This window comes from Gopherus flavomarginatus, chromosome 16, assembly GCF_025201925.1.
Source record: "Gopherus flavomarginatus isolate rGopFla2 chromosome 16, rGopFla2.mat.asm, whole genome shotgun sequence".
NCBI classification, from domain to species: domain Eukaryota; kingdom Metazoa; phylum Chordata; order Testudines; family Testudinidae; genus Gopherus; species Gopherus flavomarginatus.
The window spans coordinates 18,675,842-18,699,695 of NC_066632.1; the positions used below are offsets into that span (position 1 = coordinate 18,675,842).

Sequence of the window (23,854 nt, forward strand, 5' to 3'; positions counted from 1 at the left end):
TGTTGGCATAGCCAGGGAATCTTCCAAACAAGGTACTATGTGCTCAAGCCAAGGACACCAAACAGCAGGCCACACAGCCAGATATGGCATCAAATGTTAACAGTGATGGCTGTGCATCATTCACATCACCCTCCTCCCAGGGCCCTGGCTAACAGTAACTTGGATGATGCAGGGATGCAGGCCTGGCTGATAAAAAGGCTGAGTACCCCCCATTCACAGGGAAATGCAAAGAGGTTGAGAACACACGGTGCCCAACTGAAACTGGGACCCTATTGTGCCACATGCTGTACCAACCCTGACTTAGATCAGGGCCCCCACTTATACCAGGCACTGCACAGACCCTGACTGAGATCAGGGCCCCCTTGTGCCAGGTGCTTCACAGACACAGTGCAAGGGCCAACACTTCTGATTTTGATGCAAGTTGCATGATCTTTGGTGCTTTTCTTAAAGACCCAGCTCCAGGAGTCCAGTGATCATATGAAATTCTCAGTTTTCATTGATTAAGAAGAAAGTTTCTCAGTGGTTTGAGCATTGGCCTGCTAAACCCAGAGTTATGAGTTCAGTCCTTGAGGGGGCTACTTAGGGAGCTGGGGCAAAAATCAGTACTTGGTCCCACTAGTGAAGGTAGGAGGCTGGACTCAATGACCTTTCAAGGTCTCTTCCAGCTCTATGAGAGAGATAAAACTCTGGATCATGACCAGCAGGCAAATAAAAAGAACCCTATTTTTATTATTCTTTTAAAACTAACTTCATGCTTATTTTAGACCTGATTCATGATTTTTGAGTTGGCAATGCTGTATGAAATTGTCTCTGCCCCAAAGAGCTTACACTCTAAATAGGCAAGATAGACACAAGATGGGTACTGGAACAACAGACCAACGGACAAGTGGATTGTTCATCACTTGGAGTCTTTAAATCAAGAGGGGTTGTCTCTTTCGGTGTGATCCATTCCGGCGCAACCAGAAGTTGATCCAGGAGGCACTGGGTGCATTCAATGGCCTGTGCTATGCAGGAGCTCTGACTGGATGGTCCTTCCTGGCCCTAAAATCTATGAATTATTTATCTGCTTTTATAGATGGGAACTGAGGCACAGAGTGTCCATGTGACTCCCCCAAGGTCCCACAGGGAGTCTGTATCAAAGCCAGGGATTGAATCAAGGTGTTCTCAGCCCCTGCCCATTGCCTTAACCCACATTATCTCCCAGGCAGTTTCATTTTGTCTGTGATCAGTTTCTAGTCAACCTCATTTTCCACCTCTCCGTGCTCAGCCCCAATACTGTTGAATTTGGATTTTTAAACACAGGGGCATGTTCCATTTGTTTTTAACCTGATATTTTCATGGGCATTTAAAGCCAAAGTCAGGCAATTCTTTGAACGATCCTACTTTGTTTTTAAACAGAATCTAAAGTAATTTGACAACTGCTCTTTGGCTTTCACCTGGGAAGAATTAGCAAATTGAAAATTACTCTTGGATGGGGGGAGGGGAACGTGAGCTACTATTATTATTAATTATAATATTAATAACTATTAATTATAGATAATATAATTAATTATTATAATAATACGAATAATAGAGACCTGTCTTAATATGGCACAAGCCATAGATAGATAAATCAAGAAATTAGCTAGAAGGTCATTATGATTATAGGCCACCAATACAATTTTCAAAAGTATGGAAGTGACTTAGGAGCCTAGGGCCCATTTTCAAAAGTGACTGGGGCATTTAGGAGCTGGAGTCAATGGGAAAATCAGAGGCACTTAGGGGCTTGTGAAGATGGTCCATAGCCTGCTCTGAGGATGCTGCTAGGAGCCCCAGGCCGGGGCCGGCACTGGGTGCCCGGTGCTGTACTAACCCCACGCATTCTGCCTTACAGAGGACAACGCCCCTCCTCGGAGCGGCGCTGGGCCCGGGCCGGACTGCAAGGAGCGCTCGGAGGGGCGTACAGACCCAGCGGGAGGAGCCAGCCCCGGGTTACTCCCGGCCCCTCTGAAAGGGGAGGAGTCACCCGGCCGGCTCAGTGGTGCAGAAATTGCACCCGGGGAAGCTTTCAAAACTGCCGCGGCCCCGGCGCGTTGCGCAGAGCCGAGGAGCTGCCCGAGGGGAGCGTGGTCCTGAAAGTGGCGGAGAAGGAGCAGCCCAGCCTGGCAGGCTCTGATCCTGGGCCGCTTGGGCCGGGCGGGGCAGGCTGGGCCAGGCGCAGGGGGGAAGCCCCGAGGCCGGCGGGGAGGGAGGAGCTGGCCAGAGCCCTGGTGCTGAACCCGCGGGCCGGGCGGAGCGCATGGCGCTCGGTCGCTGACAGCGGCACCGACGGGGACTCGCTCTGCGCTGCAGGCAGGTAAGGCTGCGTCCTCCGGGCTCCCCGCGGGCGGGACAACCAGGGCCCGGAGGTGGGCAAAGGGTGGGACCGCGGCGAGCTGGGACCTACATGGGGCTGGCTGCGGTCGACCCCATCCCTCTAAAGCCGCTAGCGATCGGACCCAGCCCGGCGGAGGCGGCCGCAGGAGCCGGGAGCTGGGGCTGCGCAGCCAGAGAGGGTGAGCGGGCAGCGGGCTCCCCGGGTCCCCGCGGGCACTGCCTGCGCCCAGGGCTCGGCGGGGACCTGAGCGGAGAAAGCGGAGCGGAGAAGGCGGCTTGGCTAGCACATCCCACGCGTCTTCCTAGGAAAGCAGCCGGGGGTTGAGCCCCGAGCCCCGCTTCTGCCCTGGGGGCGCCGGGCACGTGGGGCTGCCCCTCTGCGGAGACGGGCAGACACAGCTCAGCCTGTTCTCTTCAGGAGCTCGGCTCCGCTTTCCAGCGGCTTCCCAAGGGATCTGCCCGGAAAGCTGAACTTCAAACTCCGGACTAGGAGCCCTGGCCCCACCGGGGAGCGGGCACGTGCAGGGGAGCTGCGTGTCCAAGAGGCCCCCCGGCTGTTTGAATAACAGATGCTCTCGGCGAACTGCTCTGGCACAAGGCCCAAAGTGGGGCTGCGTCTCCAAACCATTTGGCCGCTAAGCCGGGAAGCCTGGAGCTGTTTGTGAGCGGAAAGCAGCGGTGCGACCCCACCAATTAATTATTCCTCCCAAATCCTCCCCCCGCGCCAGGCCGATGGTGAGAAACCGTTAGTCACCGACAGCTGCGGAGCCCTTGGGACACAGGAGCGCGTTAGCATTAGAATCCGGTCAGCGGCTGGCAGGGGGATTTGTGTGTGTGGAGGGGGGGGGGTGCAGTGATTAGCCAGGCGAGGCTGGAGCGCTGGACCTCTGGAGTGACAGGAGCCGAAAGTAGCTGTTCCCAGCTGTGCACTGCACGGGGCTCCTGCGTCTACTAACAAGCCCTTAAATGTTTGCCGGGGGTGGAAGTTTGTGGCTTGGAAATTCTTCCACTTCAGAGTGACTGAGCCACCGGCAGATGGAAGTTCCCACTGTGGTTTGTAAAGCAGTGTGGCAGGGCCAACCCGCCGCAGGACACAAACCGAGAGACAGGCAGATGGATGAATGGGCATTTCCCCACCATCTCAGCTCTGCCTTTTGTTGGGGCTGCACAGCGAGAACTATTTTCCTGCCCTTCGGTTTTGCTAAGAGAGTTTGGGAAGGGACAGAACATGTTACAGTCCCCAGAGCAGGAGATTCTTTCTTCCTTTCTCATGTTCCAACCATTCTAAATTTGAAAAGCTCCAAGTTATTAACATCACTTCAAAAGCGAATTCCCACCAACCGCCCCCAGTGTAACCTGCCAAGAGTGCCCAGTTTGTTAGGGCACCACATTATCTGCCCTAACACAAAACACTCCTCAGTGTACTCCAACCCAACTCGACCTCCATCAACTCCCCAGGTCCCTCCCACTTCTGAGACAAGTTTGCTAAGTAATAAATAACTAGCCCAGTGAGCAAATGAGGGATAAACAGTGCTGCGGCAGTAGAAATGAACTAGGCGGGAACCAGCACAGATGCCAGCAAGGGATGTTCAGGGTTAATAGCAAAACATGACATATGTGGGGCTTGAAAGTGCACAGGAATCGGGTGAGGAATCTCTGGACCATCACTGGCAAAGACGCGTGCAGCTGAGCTCTGTCTGCTGGCTGATTGGAGCATTGGGGGGAATGTGTTTCCCTGACCACATCCATCAGCAGAGAATTGCAGAGGCTGCCTTGAGGTCGGCGCATGGCCCAGCTATCCTGCTGTCACTTGACTGGTTTGAATTTCTACGCACTTTTCATCCAAAAGAACTTAATTAAGGAGCCGTTAGCCACTGAGATGCACCCACCTCTGGGGTGGAACACAGTGTCTCCTTAACAGGTCACAGCAACACTATACAAGGGCTTAGGGAGGAAGTAAAGCAGAATGCCATGTGCAGTTGGAGCAGCAGAAGGGATTTAGGTGAGGGGAATGTAGTTACCTAGCTTGGGATTTAATCAGAACACTAGAATTAAACCTCCTGCTCTTGCAAGACATACCACGGGTCGGTGCCTCTCCTCCTGCAGTACAGCACCCCGTAGCCCTGTGGCGAGAGGAAAGGCCCACCTGCTGGTTTCCCAGCAGAGCCTGAAATCCTGCAAGTTCTCCTGCTCAGGGTAGGGGCTCTAACTCCAGACTCAGGCCAAGCCGTCTGCCTTGCTCTAGTGACATTTCAATACAAGGTATGGGCCAAACTGCCCCAGCTCTCAGTGGGATCTCAGCACTCGGGTGATGGGACAACAGAACAGAACCAAACCTTAGGTCCTGTGTGCACTGCATGGTCCCTGCTCCCTGTGACAAATTCCCTCCAGGCCCATGGAGTTGGCCTGAGTAAAGCATGAGTAACTGGGTAATTATCTCTGCTTTAGGGGGAGGAAAGGAAAAGACTGTGTGTCTGGGGGTGGGGGGGGGGGAGTTTAACACAAATCCTACCACCGCAAGGGAAGAGAGAATATTCTGGGAGTGGATCTCCCTGAAGAGAGAGAGGCCAGGGCTGGCTCATGCTCTGATTCATCCCAGATTTTTAAGAGCAGGAGGCACTGCTGCAGGGAAGTTGATCTGAGCCAGTCTCAGATGCACGGGTAAGGAAATATCTGACCCTCAGGGGCAGTGGAAGTTACTGTAGGCCCTGCTCCTGTTCCCACTGCACCATGCTGTTAAGTGGTGCTGCCCCAGAATATCCCCTGAGATGTGCACTGTTACTCACCCTAGAGAGCTGCTGGCCCCCGGTGCCATGTGGAGGGCTGCAACATGGTAGGGATTAGAAGGGTTTGAAATGTGGGCATGTTCATGGGGAGAGGGATTATTATCCCACCAAAGCAGCATTCTCAGCTTGCCCTAGCACTTCAGTAGAGTTTCCTACAACAGTCATCTTCTAGGGCCTTGGATCTTTGGGTCTGTCTCCACTGACGCTGGAAGTGAGCCTCCTAGCCTGGGTGGACAGACATGCTAGCTCCACCTGCAGTAGCAACCTGAAAATAGCAGTGTGGATGTTGTAGCAGCCTCGGTGAGTCACCTGAGTTCAAGCCCATCCAAGCCCCTGCGCCCAAACTTGGGCTGCAAGCCCATGCTGCCACATCTGGACAGCTATTCTGAGCACCAGTGCATGGCTGTCTACTCAAGCTGGGAGGCAGACAGGGCTGGCGCTTCCATTTAGGCAACCTAGGCAGTTGCCTAGGGCACCAGGATTTGGGAGGGCAGCATTTTGCAGTCCTCGGCGACAATTTGGCGGCGGGGGGTCCTTCCACGCTCCGGGTCTTTGGCAGCAATTCTGCGGTGGGTCCTTCACTCGCTCCGGCACCTGCAGCTGAAGTGCCCCGAAGACTGGGAGCGCGGAAGGACCCCCCCTGCCACCAAATTCCCGCTGACCAGGAGCATGGAAGGACCCCCGCCTAGGGCGCCAAAAACCTTGGCGCTGCTCCTGGAGGCAGACTCCCAACAGCAGTTCAGGGTTAAAGCATGAGCTCTCTTTGCCTGAGCTAAAGGAGCAGCTTCCTTAGCTGGCCACCATAGTAGGCTTTTAATCTCATAAACTGACTAGTCTTTAGAGGGCGACAAAGACCTGGACTCAGCCAGAGCAGGTCATACACATCATTTGCATCATGTAATTTTCCCAGATGGGAAGTAATAACACAGAACCTTAAGAGTCTGTGCCCAATGGCATTCTGCTTTTCCTTGAGTTTTCGGTCTCTTGGTTTATCAACTCAAGTACCAACCCAGGCTTCACCCTCAGGGTCTCTGAATATGCTGACCCCTGGGATCGCTGGAGCTGACTCTGCAGCTGGGGTCTTCCCTAGGTCCCATCAGTTCTCAAGCAATTCACAGAGTTCTTCTGGTTCCACCGTTATTCGTATGTTGGTGGCACCTAGAGGCCTAACATCAAAATCAGGGCCCCATTGTGCTGGGCACACCCTCTTCCTGCTCCTGAGATCAGGGACTCCATCATGCCAGGAGCTGCAGAGAACTCCCACTGCCCTTAACTGGTTAAAAAAATGTGGCTGTCTCCCATCTCTTTAACCAACCACACCCGTGCTGGCTCTGAGTGCTGCTAGACCATGGGCTAGTCTGGATCCAGAGCCCAGCTCAGAGGCTTGGGCCCACTTGCAGAGGTTGGACAGGGATAATGCTCAGCCCTGTTTCACATAGAGTTACAGTGATTTAAAAGCCACAGAGTAGCCAGGTTTTCTGTGTGGGAGGGAGCGGGAGCCAGGAATCCAGGCAGAATGCATGGAGGAACTGGAGCTGACGAGGCAGCTCAGCTGCTCTCGGCCCCGCTCCCACTGCAGCAAGCAGCAGCACTGTAGCGGAGGGGTTATGCAGAGATCAGGGTCTGCCTGCCTTCTTGTAAGAGCAGGAGTGATACCAGTGGAGGTACATGGAACAGCAGGGACAACCAGGCTTGTCTGAACTGCTAGCATATGGACAGCGATTGCCAGCAGCCTGACATCCAGCCTGGACCGACTCCCACACAGCGCCTGGCATGCGGGCAGTAGGAGCTGCTGCCAGGGCATCCTCCAGGGCTGGCCTGAGGGCTGCGCTAAGGCTGCTGTAACTCGCATGCTGGAGGAGGGGGCTGTGGGAGTGGAAAGCAGGTGGGGTAGGGCCCTGGGAAGGATACGAGGGCAGGATGCTGTCTGGGGGGCTGGGTTTCTCCTGCTACTTCCCTGTCTTGGGGAATGAGGGGCAAGTTGAACACAATTCATTTGAGAGCGGCCATGAAATCTGCATGGGGGCTAGGTGGGGACAGGAGCTCAGAGCACACACAGGACTAGCCTGCATGGGCACTGCTTCCGGGGGTTCTGAGATTTCCCCTCGGGCAAGAATAAATCTCTCTCCCACGGCTCCATCTAGTGACTCCCCCGCTGCAATGGCCAGGCCTCATTCAGGAGCTAGCCTGTGACTGTGGAATGGTGCCAAGCAAAGTCTGGGCCAGGCTCCACATTGCAATGCTCCCAGCATGGGCACAATTCATGCCTACCTGCCCCTGGCATAGTCACTTACCCCAGGACATCACCCTGCTGCTCTGCTGGCGTTTCATGCCACTGTGCCCTGGTGTGACTGTGGGAGGGGCAGTGGTGAACTGGGCCCAGTGGGTGCCATGTGTCCCCATGCAACACAAGGGCTATGCACCATTTAAGAGTCTTTTATAGACTCTGGGCCAGATCCTCTGAGAGGGCCCGATCCTGCTCCCATTGGAGTCAATGCAGTGACTTAAATGGTGCTGGATCTGGCTGCTGGGGTCAGTGAGTGTAGCTCCATTGACATCAAGAGAGTGACTGATTTACACATGCCAAGTTCTGGGCCCTCACTCCACCCCACCTGCACTTTCTTTTCAGGTCCTTTTCTGACCCTTTTACCTCAGTTTCCCAAGGACCATTACTAAATACAGCCACAGCCAAGCCATTGTCACAGTATGTGCCAAACTGTGATATCAGGTGGGGAGCTGGGTCTGAGCAGTATCCTCTCACTGAAACCATTATTATTGCCATGTGTGTGTATATCTGTGTGTGCTAGGGTGTGTGTCTGAACATGCATGTCTGTGTATGTGGGCACACAAGTATACATGTTAGTGTTCACATGCGTATCTATGTCTGTGTGTAGGTCCATGTGTCTCTGTGGGTGTGTGCATGTCGGGGATGGCTGTTGTTGACAAAAACCCAGCTCCCTTCTGGACATCACACATCTCATGTTGTTACAGCAGCAGCTCAGACTGTAATGGTCAGAGCAGGGGAAGTGCAGACCCTCCACTCCCATCTGCGCTCTGCCTGCATTTTGAGCGCTTGGCGCCGAGTTTGTCAGACGTGTTCACCACAGCCAGCCGTGGAGACACAGGGCCCTGGCACCAGTGGGAATGAGGTCAGAATTGGGCTGTGGCTGCTTTGAGGGTCCCCCTGCAGGTCAGCCTGCCAGATGGTTTTTGTGGGCTTGCTATCATAAAACCAAAAAAGACTAGAGAGGGACCTGGAGCTAATACTATCATCTTGTCTGACACTGATTCTGATCTCCCTCACCTGGGTGCGACTGCACTGCTGCCAGGACAGTCGCATTGGTGTAAAACCTGGTGTGAGTGGGGAGGGAGCTAAGCCCTACAAGTCTCTCTGGTCCTGTATCTTTCAAGCTGCAGCTTTGGCCTGACCCCCGCACCGTCCCTGAGACCCTGGTCTTGGTCATGTGGGTCCCGGTGACTTTGCTCTCAATGGGCTTGGGACTTTGACAGGGCAGTGTGTGCCAGTGTGGTGTGCAGCACCCTCCCCCCGGCCCTGTAGGCATGGGTACTGTTATAGGGGACCCTCAAAGGGTCAGCATTGGGACTGGCTGCAGGAAGTGTGCCCCACACCTTCCCCCAATAGGATTAGGGTACCTTGGTGAATGAGGCCTAATACATGGGTCCAGGATCTCCAGGGCAGTTCAATGACTGGCCTGGAACTGAGGGATCTAGTAACCGGGGGCTCTCTTCTCTGCTTCTTGGCTCTTGAAAAGCTGCCCCGCATCCCCACCGCAGAGCAGGCCTGGCTCCAGGGAACCCCCTGTGATTGCCCATGTTCCTTCTGCCCCAGTTGTGGGGGGGTGGGTGAGCTGCCTGAAAGCTCAAGGCTTCGGCACCCCAGTAACAGCTTAAAGGGATGGGGGCAGCAGGAGCCAACACGACAGTTTCTGAGTCTCTGACACAGAACTGGTGAGGTGGGCAAACCCAGCTGTGAGGGCAGCACCCATCACTGGAACTGCAAGGCCTCACTTGGCCCAGAAACCCCAGCACACAGGTCAGGAGTCGGGGAGGAGGGCAGATGAGACGGCCCATTTCCAAACTGAAATGGGTTTGGCTCTGATCCAGTTGAAGAGATGGAGGAGTGTTGGAGGAATCCACGGGCCAGATCCTGGCACTGATGTGACCTTTTCAGCAGTGGACCAGTGAGGTGTGTGTGAGCAGAATCCATGCGGGCACCAGCGCAAACCGAAGCTGCCAGCTGCCTATTCCTCTGAAAAGTGCCCTGTGATATTTAGTGACCACGGATGCTGGGAGCATGGCTTTGTATTGGTTCCTAAAGATGGTGCTTGCAGCAGCACAGTGCCCCCTAGTGCCTCACTGGGGCACTGGCCATGGATTTGTAGATTCATGGGTTCCAAAACTAGAAGAGCCTGACCTCATGTCTATACAAAGCCCTGCCCCCAGTAACTTCTAGAGCAGCTTTTAGAAAAACTTCCAGTCTGGATTGAAAAATTGTCAGTGATGGAGAATCCACCTCAACCCTGGGTAGGTTGTTCCAGTGGTTAATTACACTCACTGTTAAATATTTATGCCTTATTTTCAGTCTGAATTTGTCTAGCATCAACTTCCAGCCATTGGATCATGTTTGACATTTCTCTGCTAGACTGAAGATCCTGCTATTAAATATTTGTTCCCCATGTAGGTACTTTTAACTGTGACCAAGTCACCCCTTGACCTTTTCTTTCTTAAGCTAATAGACTGAGCTCCTTGAGTCTATCACTATAAGGAAGATTTTTTAATCTTTAATAATTCTCATGGCTCTTCTCTGACTCCTCTTCGGTTTATCAACATCCTTCATGAATTGTGGGCACAGGATTCCAGCGGCGCTCGTACCAGGGCCAAATACAAACGTAAAATCACCTCTCTGTTCCTACATGAGATTTCCCTGTTTATGCATCCTAGGATCACATTCTCTCTTTTGGCCACAGTGTTACATTGGGAACTCAAGTTCAGCTGATTATCCACCACAACCCTCAAATCTTTTTTCAGAGTCTCTGCTTCCCATGATAGAGCCCCCGTCCCCATCCTGTAAGCGGAGCCTACATTCTTTGTTCCTAGCTGTGTACATTTAGTTAGCTGTATTAGCTTGTGCCGAGTTTATCAAACAATCTAGATTGCTCTGAATCAGCGACGTGTCCTCTTCATTGCTAACCACTCCCCCAATTTTTGTGCCATTTGCAAACTTTATCAGTGATGATTTTATGTTTTCTTCCAAGTCATTGATAAAGATGTTAAATAGCATAGAGCCAAGAGCCAATCCCTGTGGGACCCCTTTGGAAACAAACCTATGTGGTAATGATTTCCCGTTGACAATTACATTTTGAGACCTATCAGTTAGCCAGCTTTTAATCCATGTAATGTGTGCCATGTACATTTTATATTGTTCTAGTTCTCTAATCAAAATGTCTGCAGCACCAAGTCAAACGCCTTACAGAAGCCCAAGTATATTTTACAAACACTGTTACCTTTATCAACCAAACTTGTAAGCTCATCAATAAAGATATCAAGTTAGTTTTCCAGGCTCTATTTTCCATAAACCCATTTTGACTGACATTAATCACATCACCCTCCTTTAGTTCACTATTAATCCAGTCCCATTATCCTGCCCAGGAACAATGTCAGGCTGACAGGCCTATAATTCCCTGCACCATCCCGTTTACCCTTTTTTAGAACTGGCACAAATTAGCTTTCTTCCAGTCTTCTGGAACTTCCCCAGTGCTTGGAGGCTCCCGTCCCTGGCTTGCCACTGCTCCCCCGTGACCTTTCGCACGTCACTTAGACTCTCTGGCCCTTTGTTCCCCATCTGCTCTGCCTCACAGGTGGTTCAAGGATCAATACAGTAAAGACTGGGAGGTGCCTACACCCCAGGCATTGCGGGACAGAGGTCTAGCACCCTTGCTATGGAAGTATAGTGTACACCTCTGCCCCCGCATAAACTTGTGCACGGTGGGGAGTGGGGCAGAGATGAGAGTAGGACCCAGGATTGGGATCTGGAGGGGTTAGAATGGGCCCAGGAGCAGGTGGGAACCTTGAGGTGTCTGCTTTCCAGCCTGGAGCTGCCCTCCCCTCCTCAGTATCTCCCTCCCTGCCCCTCAGACCACCTGCCAGGCAGTACAGGGTGGGACATATCTAGTACCTAAGCCCTAAATCCCCTGGTAAGACTAGCCTGGAAATCAGTGCAATCACCAAAACAGGCTCCTTTTGACCAGACCTGGGGAATTCCTTTAACTCTCCAGTTTAAAAAGAAATGTACTAATTTTTCCAGTGAAAACCCGTTCAGGGCCATTAGGGGATGAGACCAAGGGAGCATCTCAGCCAGATTTGGAATTCCTTCTGGGGTAATGCTCAGATTTTATATCCCAAAAAGCTCAGTCAAGCTTGTATTGGCACATGCTAACATTCCTTCTCCTTTAGTAGTGAGCTTATAGGTAGAAGAAGGATGGGCCTATGATGCATGCACAGGGCTAAGGCTTAGCGACTTGGGTTCAAATCCAGCTCTGCCAGTGACTCCCTGTATGACCCTGGCCAAGTCCTTGCAATGCTCTGGGTCTCCGGTTCCAAAATGAGGACAATGACTCACCTATTTCTCCCAAATTATGTTTGTTCAGCCTTGAGTCCTTCAGCGCAGGGCCTGTCTCTCGCTCTGAGTCTGTGCACTGCCTTCATGCCACAACAAGTCCCTGGTCTGCACTTCTGCTGCCTACCACCATAATTGAAACAATAATACGAACAGCTCTGGGAGCCATTGGGGAATGACGTGCATGCTCTGGAGACCCCAGCAGTTCTGAAATACCCATCACAGTGTCTGTACCTGCCAGGGGTCCACAGCATTTGCAAGTATCTGGGAGGCCCAATTTGCCTGGTTCTGGAGAATGTGTGTGTGAGAGGATTGACTATTCTGTCCCCAAAGGCACTGGCCCACCCATCGTGTGCTGGCTGTTTAGTGCCAAGTGCCAGCATAAAGGAAATGCGAGGCAAGAAGCAGAGGCATTGTCAGAGCAGGGATCCATCTAGCCTGGTCTGAGACAGTGCCCAGAGCCCTCTCTCAGGCAGTGCCAGGTACCAGCTGTTTTGGAGGAAGAAACCCCCATAGTGAAGCATGAGTATGGAAACATGGGAAGAGCCCAGTCTGATGTTTGCTAATGGACCTGGAGGTGGAGGGAGTGACTCAACACAGTCCTTTTCTTGAGAACTGCCCAGTATCTCCAGTGACTCCCACATGGTAAAAACGGGACACCCACAGCAGGTGCTGCATTCAGTGCTATGGGTGATCCGGTAGGGGATGCTGCCCACTGTGAGTCAGCACAATAAGCAGGAATATTTAAAGTATATTAGCAACAAAAGGAGTCCTGACAATGGCATTAGTACATTGCTAGATGGAAATGATAAAATTCTCAATAAGAATACAGAAAAAGCAGTAGTGTTCAATAAATATTTCTGCTCTGTATTCGAGAAAAAACAGACAATGCAGTCTCATCTTATGATCATGATAACATTTTCCCCTTCCACTAGTGTATCAGGAGGATGTTAAACAGCTAGTACTAAATTAGACATTTTTAAATTAGCAGGTCCAGCTTATGTACATCCAAGAGTTTTAAAAGAGTTGGCTGAGGATCTCGCTGGACTGTTAATGTTGTTTTTCAATAAGTCTTGGAACATCAGGGAAGTTCCAGGGGACTGGAAGAAAGTTAATGTTGTGCAAGTATATTTTAAAAGGGTAAACAGGATGACCTGGTTAATTGTAGGCCTACTAATCTGATATTGAGCCGAGGCAAGATAAAAGAGCAGCTTTTACAGGACTCAGTTAATAAAGAATTAAAGGAGGGTAATATAATTAATGCCAATCAACATGGATTTATAGAAAACAGATTCTGTCAAACTAAATTGATAGGTTTTTTAATGAGGTTCCAAGTTTGGGTGATAAAGGAAATAGTCTTGATGTAATAGACTTGGACTTCTGTAAGGTTTTGTCTTTGTACTGCACAACATTTTGATTAAGCAGTGGCTGAAAATGGGCAATCAGTGGAACATGAGCTCCCAGTGCAAGGCTGTGGCCAAAAAGGCTAATGCAATTCTTGGGTGCATGAACAGGGGAATCTCAAGTAGGAGTAGAGAGGTTATTTTACCTCTGTACTTAGCACTGATGTGACCACAGCTGGAATCCTGTGTCCAGTTCTGATGTACGTAATTCAAAAAAGATGTTGATACTTTGGAGAGGGGTCAGAGAAGAGCCATGAGAATGAACAAAGGATCAGAAAACCTGCCCTAGAATGAGAGACTCGAGGATCTCAATCTATTTATCTTAAGAAACAGAAGGTTGTAGACTTGCAGTCTACAAGTACCTGTAAGTCGTCTACATGGGGAACAAAGATTTAATAATTGGTTCTTAAGTCTAGCAATGAAAGGTCTAACATGATCCACTGGCTGGAAGCTAGACAAATCGAGACTGGAAAGAAGGTGTGAATTTTTAACAGGGTACAGAATTAACCATTGGAACAATTTTCCGAGGGTTGTGGTGGACTCTTCATCAATGACAATTTCAACATCAAGATTGGATATGTGTCTAAAAGCTCTGCTCTAGACAGGGGTGAAAGTAGTATAAAATTCTTACCAGTATGGGGGCCTGGAGCAGGCCCCTGGAAGGGGCGGGGCCTTGGGTGGAAGGGGCGGGGTCTTGGTTGGAGGTCAGGGCTGGGGATCAGCCTCCTCCAGCCAGCCCATTCGTGCTGCCTGGTCCACGCCGCCCGTGGCTCCAGCGGTGATTTAAAAGGGCCCTGAGTACCGGGGCAGCTGCCCCTTTTGCCCCACTTTCACCCTCTGTCAGCGGCCCTGCCGGTAGGGACCCTACCGGCAGGGCCACCGATGAGGGGGCAAAAGGGGCAATGACATTAAAGCATTGCTGTGGCAAAGGACCCTCCTTAAAGCGGTGCCCCAGCAATGCTTTAATGTCGGCTGCATATGGGCCAGTACCGGCTTTTACTGGTAAGCCGTACCGGCCCATATCGGCCCACTTTCATTGCTGGCTCGAGGAGTTATTGGGGCCAGGTCTCTGGCCTGTGCTATACAATAGGTCAGGCCCTTCTGGCCATGGAATCTATGAAAATCCCAGGCTAATACCAGGACCAGTGGATCCCCCTTCTTTATGCCTGAGTGTCGCTGTGGCTTCCTGGGTTGTGATGTTCCTGTTGCAGGCCCTGCACATTGGTTTCTCTCCCCTCTGCAGCACCATCTGAACAGTTGAGTAGCTCGACATTATTTTGAGGAAAAGCTTTTAGTTGAAATATGAGCTTTCAGAGAAAAAGAATTTTTTGCAAAAAAAAAATTAGTTTTCAATGAAATTTTTCATTTTGCAAAAAAATGTGGAATGAAAAATGTTCAGAATGAAAATTGTTGACAAAAATATTGATGTTTAACTATGCTTTATTTTGAAATAAGGGGAAATTCTCTCAGTGTTTTATTTTCCAACCCCCTTTTCCCACTGGAAAAAGCAGGGCCTCGTACTTTTAAATGTTTCTTCACTTGAAAAATGTGAACAGTTTTGCAAAGGAAAGTCTTACTTCCGCTCACATTTTAAACTCTTTACCCCCTTTGCCTCCCACTTTTTCATTGAAAATAAAAAGAAGAAATGTAAAAAAGTGAGAGAAAGGGGAAAAATCCCTGAAAATTCAAACCAAAATTATTAAAAATGAAGCAAAAAAATTCATTTCATTTTGAAAAAAAATCACTTTGAATATTTCGCCAAAAATGGGAAAAAATGTAAAAGGTCCAATGAACAAAACCTGTTTGTTTTCTGGATTTTTCATGATCCCCCTGCAAATCTAGGTACCAGCCAGTGCTGAGATCCTGCAGCTCAGTGATCAACTTGGTTGAGTTTGGCCAAGGAAGCCCACGTGGGTGTCCCTGGGACTGGTGCTGTTTATTCCCTTCCCTCTAATGGGCCATATCCCTGGCCCTCCTGTTGAGTAGCTTGGGACTCCCACTGTTAGTCACACTGAGCTTGCTCGCATCCATGTAACTCAACATAAGCAAGGGTGGCAGAATCACATTCTGAGTGCTGAGCCCAAGCCCCAGTCTGATGCCAGGGGATTCCATGCTCTGAGAGGTGGCTTCTTTGGGGTGGGGGAGAGAACAGAGGCACTGGCCATTTGTAGTCTTTTTAAAAAAAATAGAGCACTTTTTTCAGCAGCTGGGGTGTCCTGCCCAGTGTCCTGCTCAAACTCCAGCTCAGGAAACTGATCACATTCTTCCTCCATTGTCAGCTGGATACAGGGGGAGGGACAGCTCAGTGATTTCAGCATTGGCCTGCTAAATCCAGCATTGTGAGCTCAATCACTGAGGGGGCCACTGAGGGATCTGGGGCAAAATCAGTACTTGGTTCTGCTAGTGAAGGCAGGGGGCTGGACTCAATGACCTTTCAGGGTCCCTTCCAGCTCTATGAGATAGGTAGATCTCCATATATTATTATATTCCTGGTTGAACTTGAGCAGATCTTTTAGAAAAACAGCCACTCTCGATTTCAAAGTAGACAACGATGGCGAAGTCCCCCAGTCAGTGCTAGCCCTGCACTCAGCACCAGAGCACGGAGGTTTGGAGTTAACCCCATGCAGTTTGTGCCCTTGCTGGTGGGCTGATGGTCTCCCCAGGCCAGAAGCCTGGAGAGCAAATGCAGCAGTTCTTCAGCTCATGATGCAAAGGGGCCGGCAAGCTGCCGCAAGTGGTCATCTTGCATAGGGGGTGCTGTGGCAGGATCAGGTCTGGAGGGGCTGCTGGGCTTTCTGGCCATTCTAGGACAGTGGAACAACCAATAAGGGGCCATTGCAATATAGAACAGCCCAGAACCTGCCTTTCCTTATGCCAGAGAATGGATCAGTCCCTGGCTGCTCCCTAGCACAGAGGAAGGCAATGAAATCTCTAAGACATATCCCCTCATGGCTTGGCTGCATCCAAAGATATGGCCCAAAAATGTTTCCTGTCATATTTGCGCACATTGATTTCATAGGGAAAACATCATGTGACTATTTCCTATTACTATTGCTAATTAGTGCTCACCTGGTCCTTCTGGGATGCGACCCATGTTTGCCGCAATTAACACCCTAATCCACTGCACAAGCCCCATGATGCACATTAAATGTGGGATTTTCCACATTGGATGGGATGGTGGCCAGTTGACCCCTTGCTTGGACGGCACACTTTCAGTAAAGCTGCTTACACTTTAAGCTTTATTAAATGAGTCAGTCAAGCTGACAGGATTTGGGGGGCTGATTAACATGAAACCCAGGCTGTTTTGTGCAGTGTGACTGTATTAATTATGCAGCGGAGGTAAATGAAGTTCCAGGCAAACAAGCTCAGGTTACAAGAGCTAATGCAGAAAAATAAAAACCAGAGCAGCTCACAGAGAGCTCTGCCCCTGCCTCCTACCAAGATCAGGTTTTCACGCTGCCTGGTTTATGCTCTTTAGAAGAGGTGCCTTAAATGACCTGTAAGGACTGAAACAACTCAGTGCATGCAAGACGTTACATCTACCAGAGCTCAGATAGCAAGCTGGAGACCCATTGTGAGAGATCCAGGCACACTATACATCTAATAGGTTCTTGCTGAGATCTATCCCACCCGTCGGAGCCATTTGATTTTACATGTTTACTTATGATGCAGTAGCACTTAAATGCCCCAGCCACGTCAAGCCTGCAGTGTGCTGCACACTGTGAAGATCCACGGGGAGTGGTGGGCCTTCCCCAGGGAGCTTACAACCTCTTGTGACAAAGTTCCTCCTCTACCTTGGTGGGTCCTGCGCTTATTGGCAGATTTGCTCACCTCAGTGATCTTCCCCTCTGGTGGAACCCACAGTCTGGGTCAACTCCTCCTGTGTCTGATCAGGAGTTGGGAGGTTTGGGGGGAACCCGGGCGCGCCCAGGGCCCTGTGGATTGCAGCTGTCTATAGTACCTCCTGTAACAGCTGCATGACAGCTACAACTCCCTGGGCTACTTCCCCATTGCCTCCTCCAAACACCACCTTTATCCTCACCACAGGACCTTCCTCCTGGTGTCTGATAACTCCTTAGTCCTCCCTCTCCCTCTCCTTGCACCTCTTGCTCCCAGCTCCTCACACACCCACCACAAACTGAAGTGAGCTCCTTTTTGAACCCAGGTGCCCTAATTAGCCTGCCTTGATTGGCTGCAGGTGTTCTAATCAGCCTGTCTGCTTTAATTGATTCTAGCAGATTCCTGATTACTCTAGTGCAGCCCCTGCTCTGGTCACTCAGGGAACAGAAAACTACTCATCCAGTGACCAGTATATTTGCCCTCTACCAGACTCCTGTACCCCACTGGTCTGGGTCTGTCACGCTATCCAGACGAGACAGACAAAGGCAGGGTTATTGTCCCTGTTTTCCAGGTTGAGGAACTGAGGCACAGACAGACAAAGTGATTTGTCTGAGGTCATGCAGCAAGTCTGTGGCAGAGCCAGGAATTGAACACAGCTCTTCTGAGTTCTAGGCCTGTGTGGGATAGCTCAGGGGTTTGAGCATTGGCCTGCTAAACCCAGGCTTATGAGCTCAATTCTTGAGGGGACCACTAAGAGATCTAAGGCAAAAATCTCTGGGGATTGGTCCTGCTTTGAGCAGGGGGTTAGACTAGATGACCTCCTGAGGTCCCTTCCAACCTTGATATTCTATGATCCACTGGGCCTTTCTTCCTCTTATCCATCAGCATGGCCTTTCTTTTCATTGCTTGTGTCTGTAGATAGCAAACATTGGTTTCATATCTACAGAATCCAGAGTAAGTACCAGCCCCTGATCTAACAATGCACTGTAACAGACAGACACCTGCCCATCCACCACACCACCATGGCTACATGTTCAGGAGGAATCCTCTGCAAGAGACCTCCTCACTGACTCCCAGAATCTGTTCTATTGTGGCCAAACTTCCTACAAAAGAAGCTTGGATGACACTTTCTTTGGAGCGATGATGCACCCAATTGGCTTGCAGGGTCTTTGCACTGCTAGACAAGGGGCTTGCACAGCACAGCAGCATCCGCACTGCGAGGCCCTGGGCCTAGCATTATGAACATAAGAACAGCCATACTGGGTCAGACCAAAGGTCCATCTAGCCCAGTATTCTGTCTTCTGACAGTGGCCAATGGCAGGTGCCCCAAAGGGAATGAACAGAGAGGTTATCATCAAGTGATCCATGCCTTGTCACCCAATCCCAGCTTCTGGCAAAGAGAGGCTAGGGACGCCATCCCTGCCCATCCTGGCTAATAGCCATTGATGGACCTATCCTCCATGAATTTATCTAGTTCTTTTTTGAACCCTGTTATTGTCTTGGCCTTCACCACATCCTCTGGCAAAGAGTTCCACAGGTTTATTGTGTGTTGTGTGAAGAAATACTTCCTTTTATTTATCAGAGGGGCAGCTGTGTTAGTCTGTATCCACAAAAACAATGAGGAGTCCAGTGGCACCTTAAAAACTAACAGATTTATTTGGGCATAAGCTTTCGTGGATAAAAAACCCACTTCTTCAAATGAATGGAGTGGGAATTACAGATACAGGCATAAGTATAAATTGGAACATGAAGAGAAGGAAGTTACCCTATGGTATTTATGCCTGTATCTGTAATTTTCACCCCATGCATCTGAAGAAATGGAGTTTTTACCCATGAAAACTTATGTCCAAATAAATCTATTAGCCTTTAAGGTGCCACTGGACTCATCGTTTCCTTGTATTTGTTTTAAACTTGCTGCCTATTAATTTCATTTGGTGACCGCTAATTCTTGTGTTATGAGGAGTAAATAACACTTCCTTATTTACTTTCTCCACACCAGTCATGATGTTATAGACCTCTGTCATATTCCCCCTTAGTCGTCTCTTTTCCAAGATGAAAAGTCCCAATCTGATGTACTTGTTAATCCATACCCCTAATAATTTTTGTTGCCCTTTTCTGAACTTTTTCCAATTCAAATATATCTTTTTTGAGATGGGACAACCACATCTGCATGCAGTATTCAAGATGTGATTTATATAGAGGCGATATGATATTTTATGTCTTATTTTCTATCCCTTTCTTAATGATTTCCAACACTCTGTTAGATTTTTTGACTGCCGCTGCACATTGAGTTGATGTTTTCAGAGGACTATCCGCAATGACTCCAGGATCTCTTTCTTGAGTGGTAATAGCTAATGTAGACCCCATCATTTTATATGTATAGTTGAGATTATGTTTTCCAATGTGCATTATTTTGCATTTATCAACATTGAATTCAATTTGCCATTTTGTTGCCTAGTGATCCAAGATTTGTGAGATCCCTTCATAACTCTTTGCAGTCAGCTTGCAACTTAACTATCTTGAATAGTTTTGTAGCATCTGTAAATTTTGCCACCTCACTGTTCACCCCTTTTTCCAGATCATTTATGAATATGTTGAATAGTACTAGTCCCAGCACAGACCCCTGGGGGACACCACTATTTACCTCTCTCCATTCTGAAAATTGACCATTAATTCCTACTGTTTGTTTCCTACCTTTTAACCAGATACAGATCCATGAGAGGACCTTCCCTTTTATCCCATGACAGTTTACTTTGCTTAAGAGCCTTTGTTGAGGGACCTTGTCAAAGGCTTTCCAGAAATATAAGTACACTTTATCCACTAGATCTACATTGTCCACATGCTTGTTGACTCCCTCAAAGAATTCTAGTAGATTGGTGAGGCGTGATTCCCCTTTACAAAAACTATGTTGACTCTTTCCCAACAAATTATGTTCATCTATGTGCCTGACAATTCTGTTCTTTACTATAGTTTCAACCGGTTTGCCTGGTACTGAAGTCAGGCTTACTGGCCTGTAATTGCTGAGATCACTTCTGGAGCTCTTTTTAAGAATTGGCGTTGCATTAGCTATCCTCCAGTCATCTGGTATAGAAGCTGATTTAAATGATAGGTTACAAACCACAGTTAGTTGTTCTGCAATTTCATATTTGAGTTCCTTCAGAACTCTTGGGTGAATGCCATCTGGTTCTGGTGACTTATTACTGTTTAGTTTATCAGTTTGTTCCCAAACCTCCTCTACTGACACCCCAGTCTGGGACAGTTCCTCAGTTTTGTCATCTAAAATGAATGGCTCAGGTTTGGGAATCTCCCTCACATCCTTGGTCATGAAGACTGATGCAAAGATGGCATTTAATTTCTCTGCAATGGCTTTATTATCCAAGAGTGCTCCTTTAGCATCTTGATCGTTCAGTGGCCCCACTAGTTGTTTAGCAGGCTTCCTGCTTCTGATATACTTAAATTGTTTTTTGCTATTACTTTTTCAACATTTGAACCTGCTTTACTGTGTGTTGAGGTGGAGCTCAAACGCCAGGTCCTGTATCAGAGCCTATTCCTGCATGGGGATGCCCTATCCATATGTGCAGCCAGGGCCTAGCTTCCAGAGCTCTGGAGATTGACAGTCCCATCCACAGTCAGTGAGAGCTGCAAGAGCTCAGCACCTCTGAAAAAGGAGCCATGAGAGTCCTGAACACAGAGGTGCTAAGCCAAGCTAGTGCAGAGGCGCCCATCTTCCAAACAGCAACACAATTCCACAACCAGGCAGAAAGAATGCACATACGCTCACACACACACTAAATGGCACACACACACGTCCACACACACGTGCACACACTTTACAAGAATAAACCTTAGCCTTTCCTTAGCTCAGTAATTCTCAACCTTTGCTATGATGGGAGCCCTCTCCCAGCTAGCCAGGACCCCTATCCCCCCGAGTCAGCTGCATTAAAAACTTTGAGGGCCCCATGCTCCAGATCATCGGCCACAGGGCATTTACTGGTGGATTGGGAAGATGGTGGAGCAGGGAATATGCTACCCCTCTCCAGAGGGGCTGAGCTAGCATTCCTGTGTGTATCCTGGGGACTTTCAGGATGAGGTCTGCCTGGTTCATCCCAAGTTGCTCTGTGGAGATCTGTCCCTCTCCCCCCCTCCTGCATATCTCCAGTGTAGGATCTTCTCTTTATTTTTTTTTTCAACCAGCCAAGAAGCAATCAGACAAATCCATCCCTGTTCCACGCTGTGCAGAATGGAGCCCCAGCACTGCCGGGCCGGTCATGAGCCTCATGGAGCCAGACTGAATTCAGACTTGAAACACTCACAGTGAAATTTAAAGGAGTAAAACAAATCCATAAAACTCAGTCACTGGAACCCATGAGACCCTGAATAGCAGATCTGCACATCAGCATAAGGCTTTAGGGCTCTTCTCCTCCAGTACTCCAGAGGTGACAAACAAACTATCACTGAATTCTAATTCTATCCAGCACGGGCAATGGTTCCACAACCATCTGGTATGTCCATGCTTCCCCCCTTAGGCAAAATGAACACTTAACATCCAGGAGTAAGTGGGGGTTGAATCCAGGGGCTGGACACACAACTGTGCATAATAAGGAACACTCTGCTCAGCAGTAAACCTCATCCATGCAGTATGAAAGGGGAATGGAAGGGATGGACAGAACTTGGGGTCTACTGCTCCCAAAATACAGCTCCTTAACTAGATAGTACAGGAGATTCCTCTGCCTTGTGCTCTTGGGAGAAGCTCATCCCAGCTGGCAGGAGTCAACACCACTGAAATCTATGCACATGGTGCCCAGATACCACAGTGATAGGCATGGAATAAAAACATAGATAGAGAGACAGAGAGATGCAGAGATAGATACTGCTTGTCATTCATAGATTTGTTCTGTAACATTAACATTATTGGAAGGTGATCTTGCATTCAATTTCAGATGCATATGAAGTGATGAGTGAGTCCCTGGCTTGGGCCTTATTAACACCCACTGGTTTCTTTGTTGCAGACATCAGAGATGACCAAGACATATGCCAAACCCAAAGAGATGTCAGAGCTTGTCAGCTCCCAGTCATGGATGGATGAAGCCCTGAGCTCCCAAGATGAAATGAAGGAAGAAGACAGCAGACAAGCCCCCTATGGAATGATGGCTGGCTTGAACGAAGAACATGACAGCATCGAGGAGGAGGAAGAGGAGGAGGATGGAGAAAAGCCTAAGAGAAGAGGACCAAAGAAGAAGAAAATGACCAAGGCACGGCTGGAGCGGTTCAGGGCCCGGCGGGTCAAGGCCAATGCCAGGGAGCGCACTCGGATGCATGGTCTGAATGATGCTCTAGATAATCTGAGGCGGGTGATGCCTTGTTATTCCAAGACTCAGAAGCTGTCCAAGATTGAGACTCTGAGGCTTGCAAGGAATTACATATGGGCTCTGTCTGAGGTGCTGGAGACTGGGCAGACCCCAGAAGGGAAGGGCTTTGTGGAGATGCTTTGCAAAGGTTTGTCACAGCCAACCAGTAACCTAGTTGCTGGCTGTCTACAGCTGGGGCCTCAGTCCCTCTTCCTTGAGAAGCACGAAGAGAAGTCCCCAGTGTGTGACTCTGCCATACCCAGCCATACCTTCAACTACCAATCCCCTGGACTGCCGAGTCCCCCCTATGGGAACATGGAAACCCACCTCTTACATCTAAAGCCTCCCACCTTCAAAAGTTTGGTGGATCCTTCCTTTGGGAGCCGCCACCCAGACTGCACCACTCCACCATATGAAGGGCCTCTGACACCTCCCCTGAGCATCAGTGGGAACTTCTCCTTGAAGCAGGATGGGTCTCCAGACCTGGACAAATCCTACACCTTCATGGCCCACTACCCTTCGGTGAGCCTGTCCGGAGCTCATGGACACACGTCTCATTTCCAAAGCACAGTGCCCCGCTACGAGCTCCCCATTGACATGAGCTACGAGTCCTACCCACACCATGTGGTTGGGCCCCAACTCAACGCCATATTTAATGAATAATGAGAAGGATGACAGGTAGACATGAACATATGAGAATCAAGAGAAATGCAGCCAGGCGGTGTAGATGTTTCTGGAGTGAACATGACTGGGACGAGGATATCACTTCTCCAAAGCTGTATGAAAGATCTTTGGACTAGTCTCATTGAGACACCTCTATGAAAATCTCAGCTAGCCCTTTTCACACTGTCTTGACAATTGTTTAGTTGTGCTATTTTGCTGGTTTTCACGTTTGCCCCCGGAAACTCCGTGCCTGTCTCCTTCTTCGTTTATTGACAGTCAAGAGCACACTGGGATGATCGCTTTGGCTCAATGTTTCATAACTGCCTCCCAAAGGAGCTCGAATCAAAAATCAAGAAAGAGAGACAAACACAGACAGCTAGACTAGAACCAGAAAAAGATACTGCGGAAATCTCCATGCCTTCTGGGGGGCGAAGAATGATCAGTGCAGTAGCCACTGGACAAACCTTCTCTTTGTCTGTTGCCATTAGCTTTAGGTCCTTCTTTGGGGTGTCTTGGCACCAAAACCCTGCCTTTGCACCCAGACTTCATCCTGAGGAATCCCACCAACACAATTTAGATGCAATATACTCCCAGAGTGTGGATACTCAGCCACATGATAAATAACCATTGTTCTGAGGGCAGCATGCAGGGTTTTTTAGTTCTGAATGATGAGCACATGGACTATGCTCCTGGGAAAGGCAGTTCAGCTTTTCCCTAGTGGTCTCTCAAGTCCAGCTGTGGCTGTATTGGCTGGGGGAGGTGGCGATTATCTGAACCGGTTACAGACAACACTAACATAAATGTGCAAAAAGACATATGTGG

General features: G+C 49.4%; 1 protein-coding gene across 1 annotated transcript; it reads left to right on the forward strand.

The window, feature by feature from the left end:
• The first annotated feature begins 2,244 nt into the window (after positions 1–2,244).
• NEUROD4 (neuronal differentiation 4) lies at positions 2,245–23,032 on the forward strand. The gene is made up of 2 exons (XM_050925973.1): positions 2,245–2,335; positions 22,031–23,032. The coding sequence occupies exon 2, from the start codon at positions 22,040–22,042 to the stop codon at positions 23,030–23,032; it is 993 nt and encodes a 330-aa protein (XP_050781930.1). The 5' UTR covers positions 2,245–2,335; positions 22,031–22,039.
• The last annotated feature ends 822 nt before the right edge of the window (positions 23,033–23,854 follow it).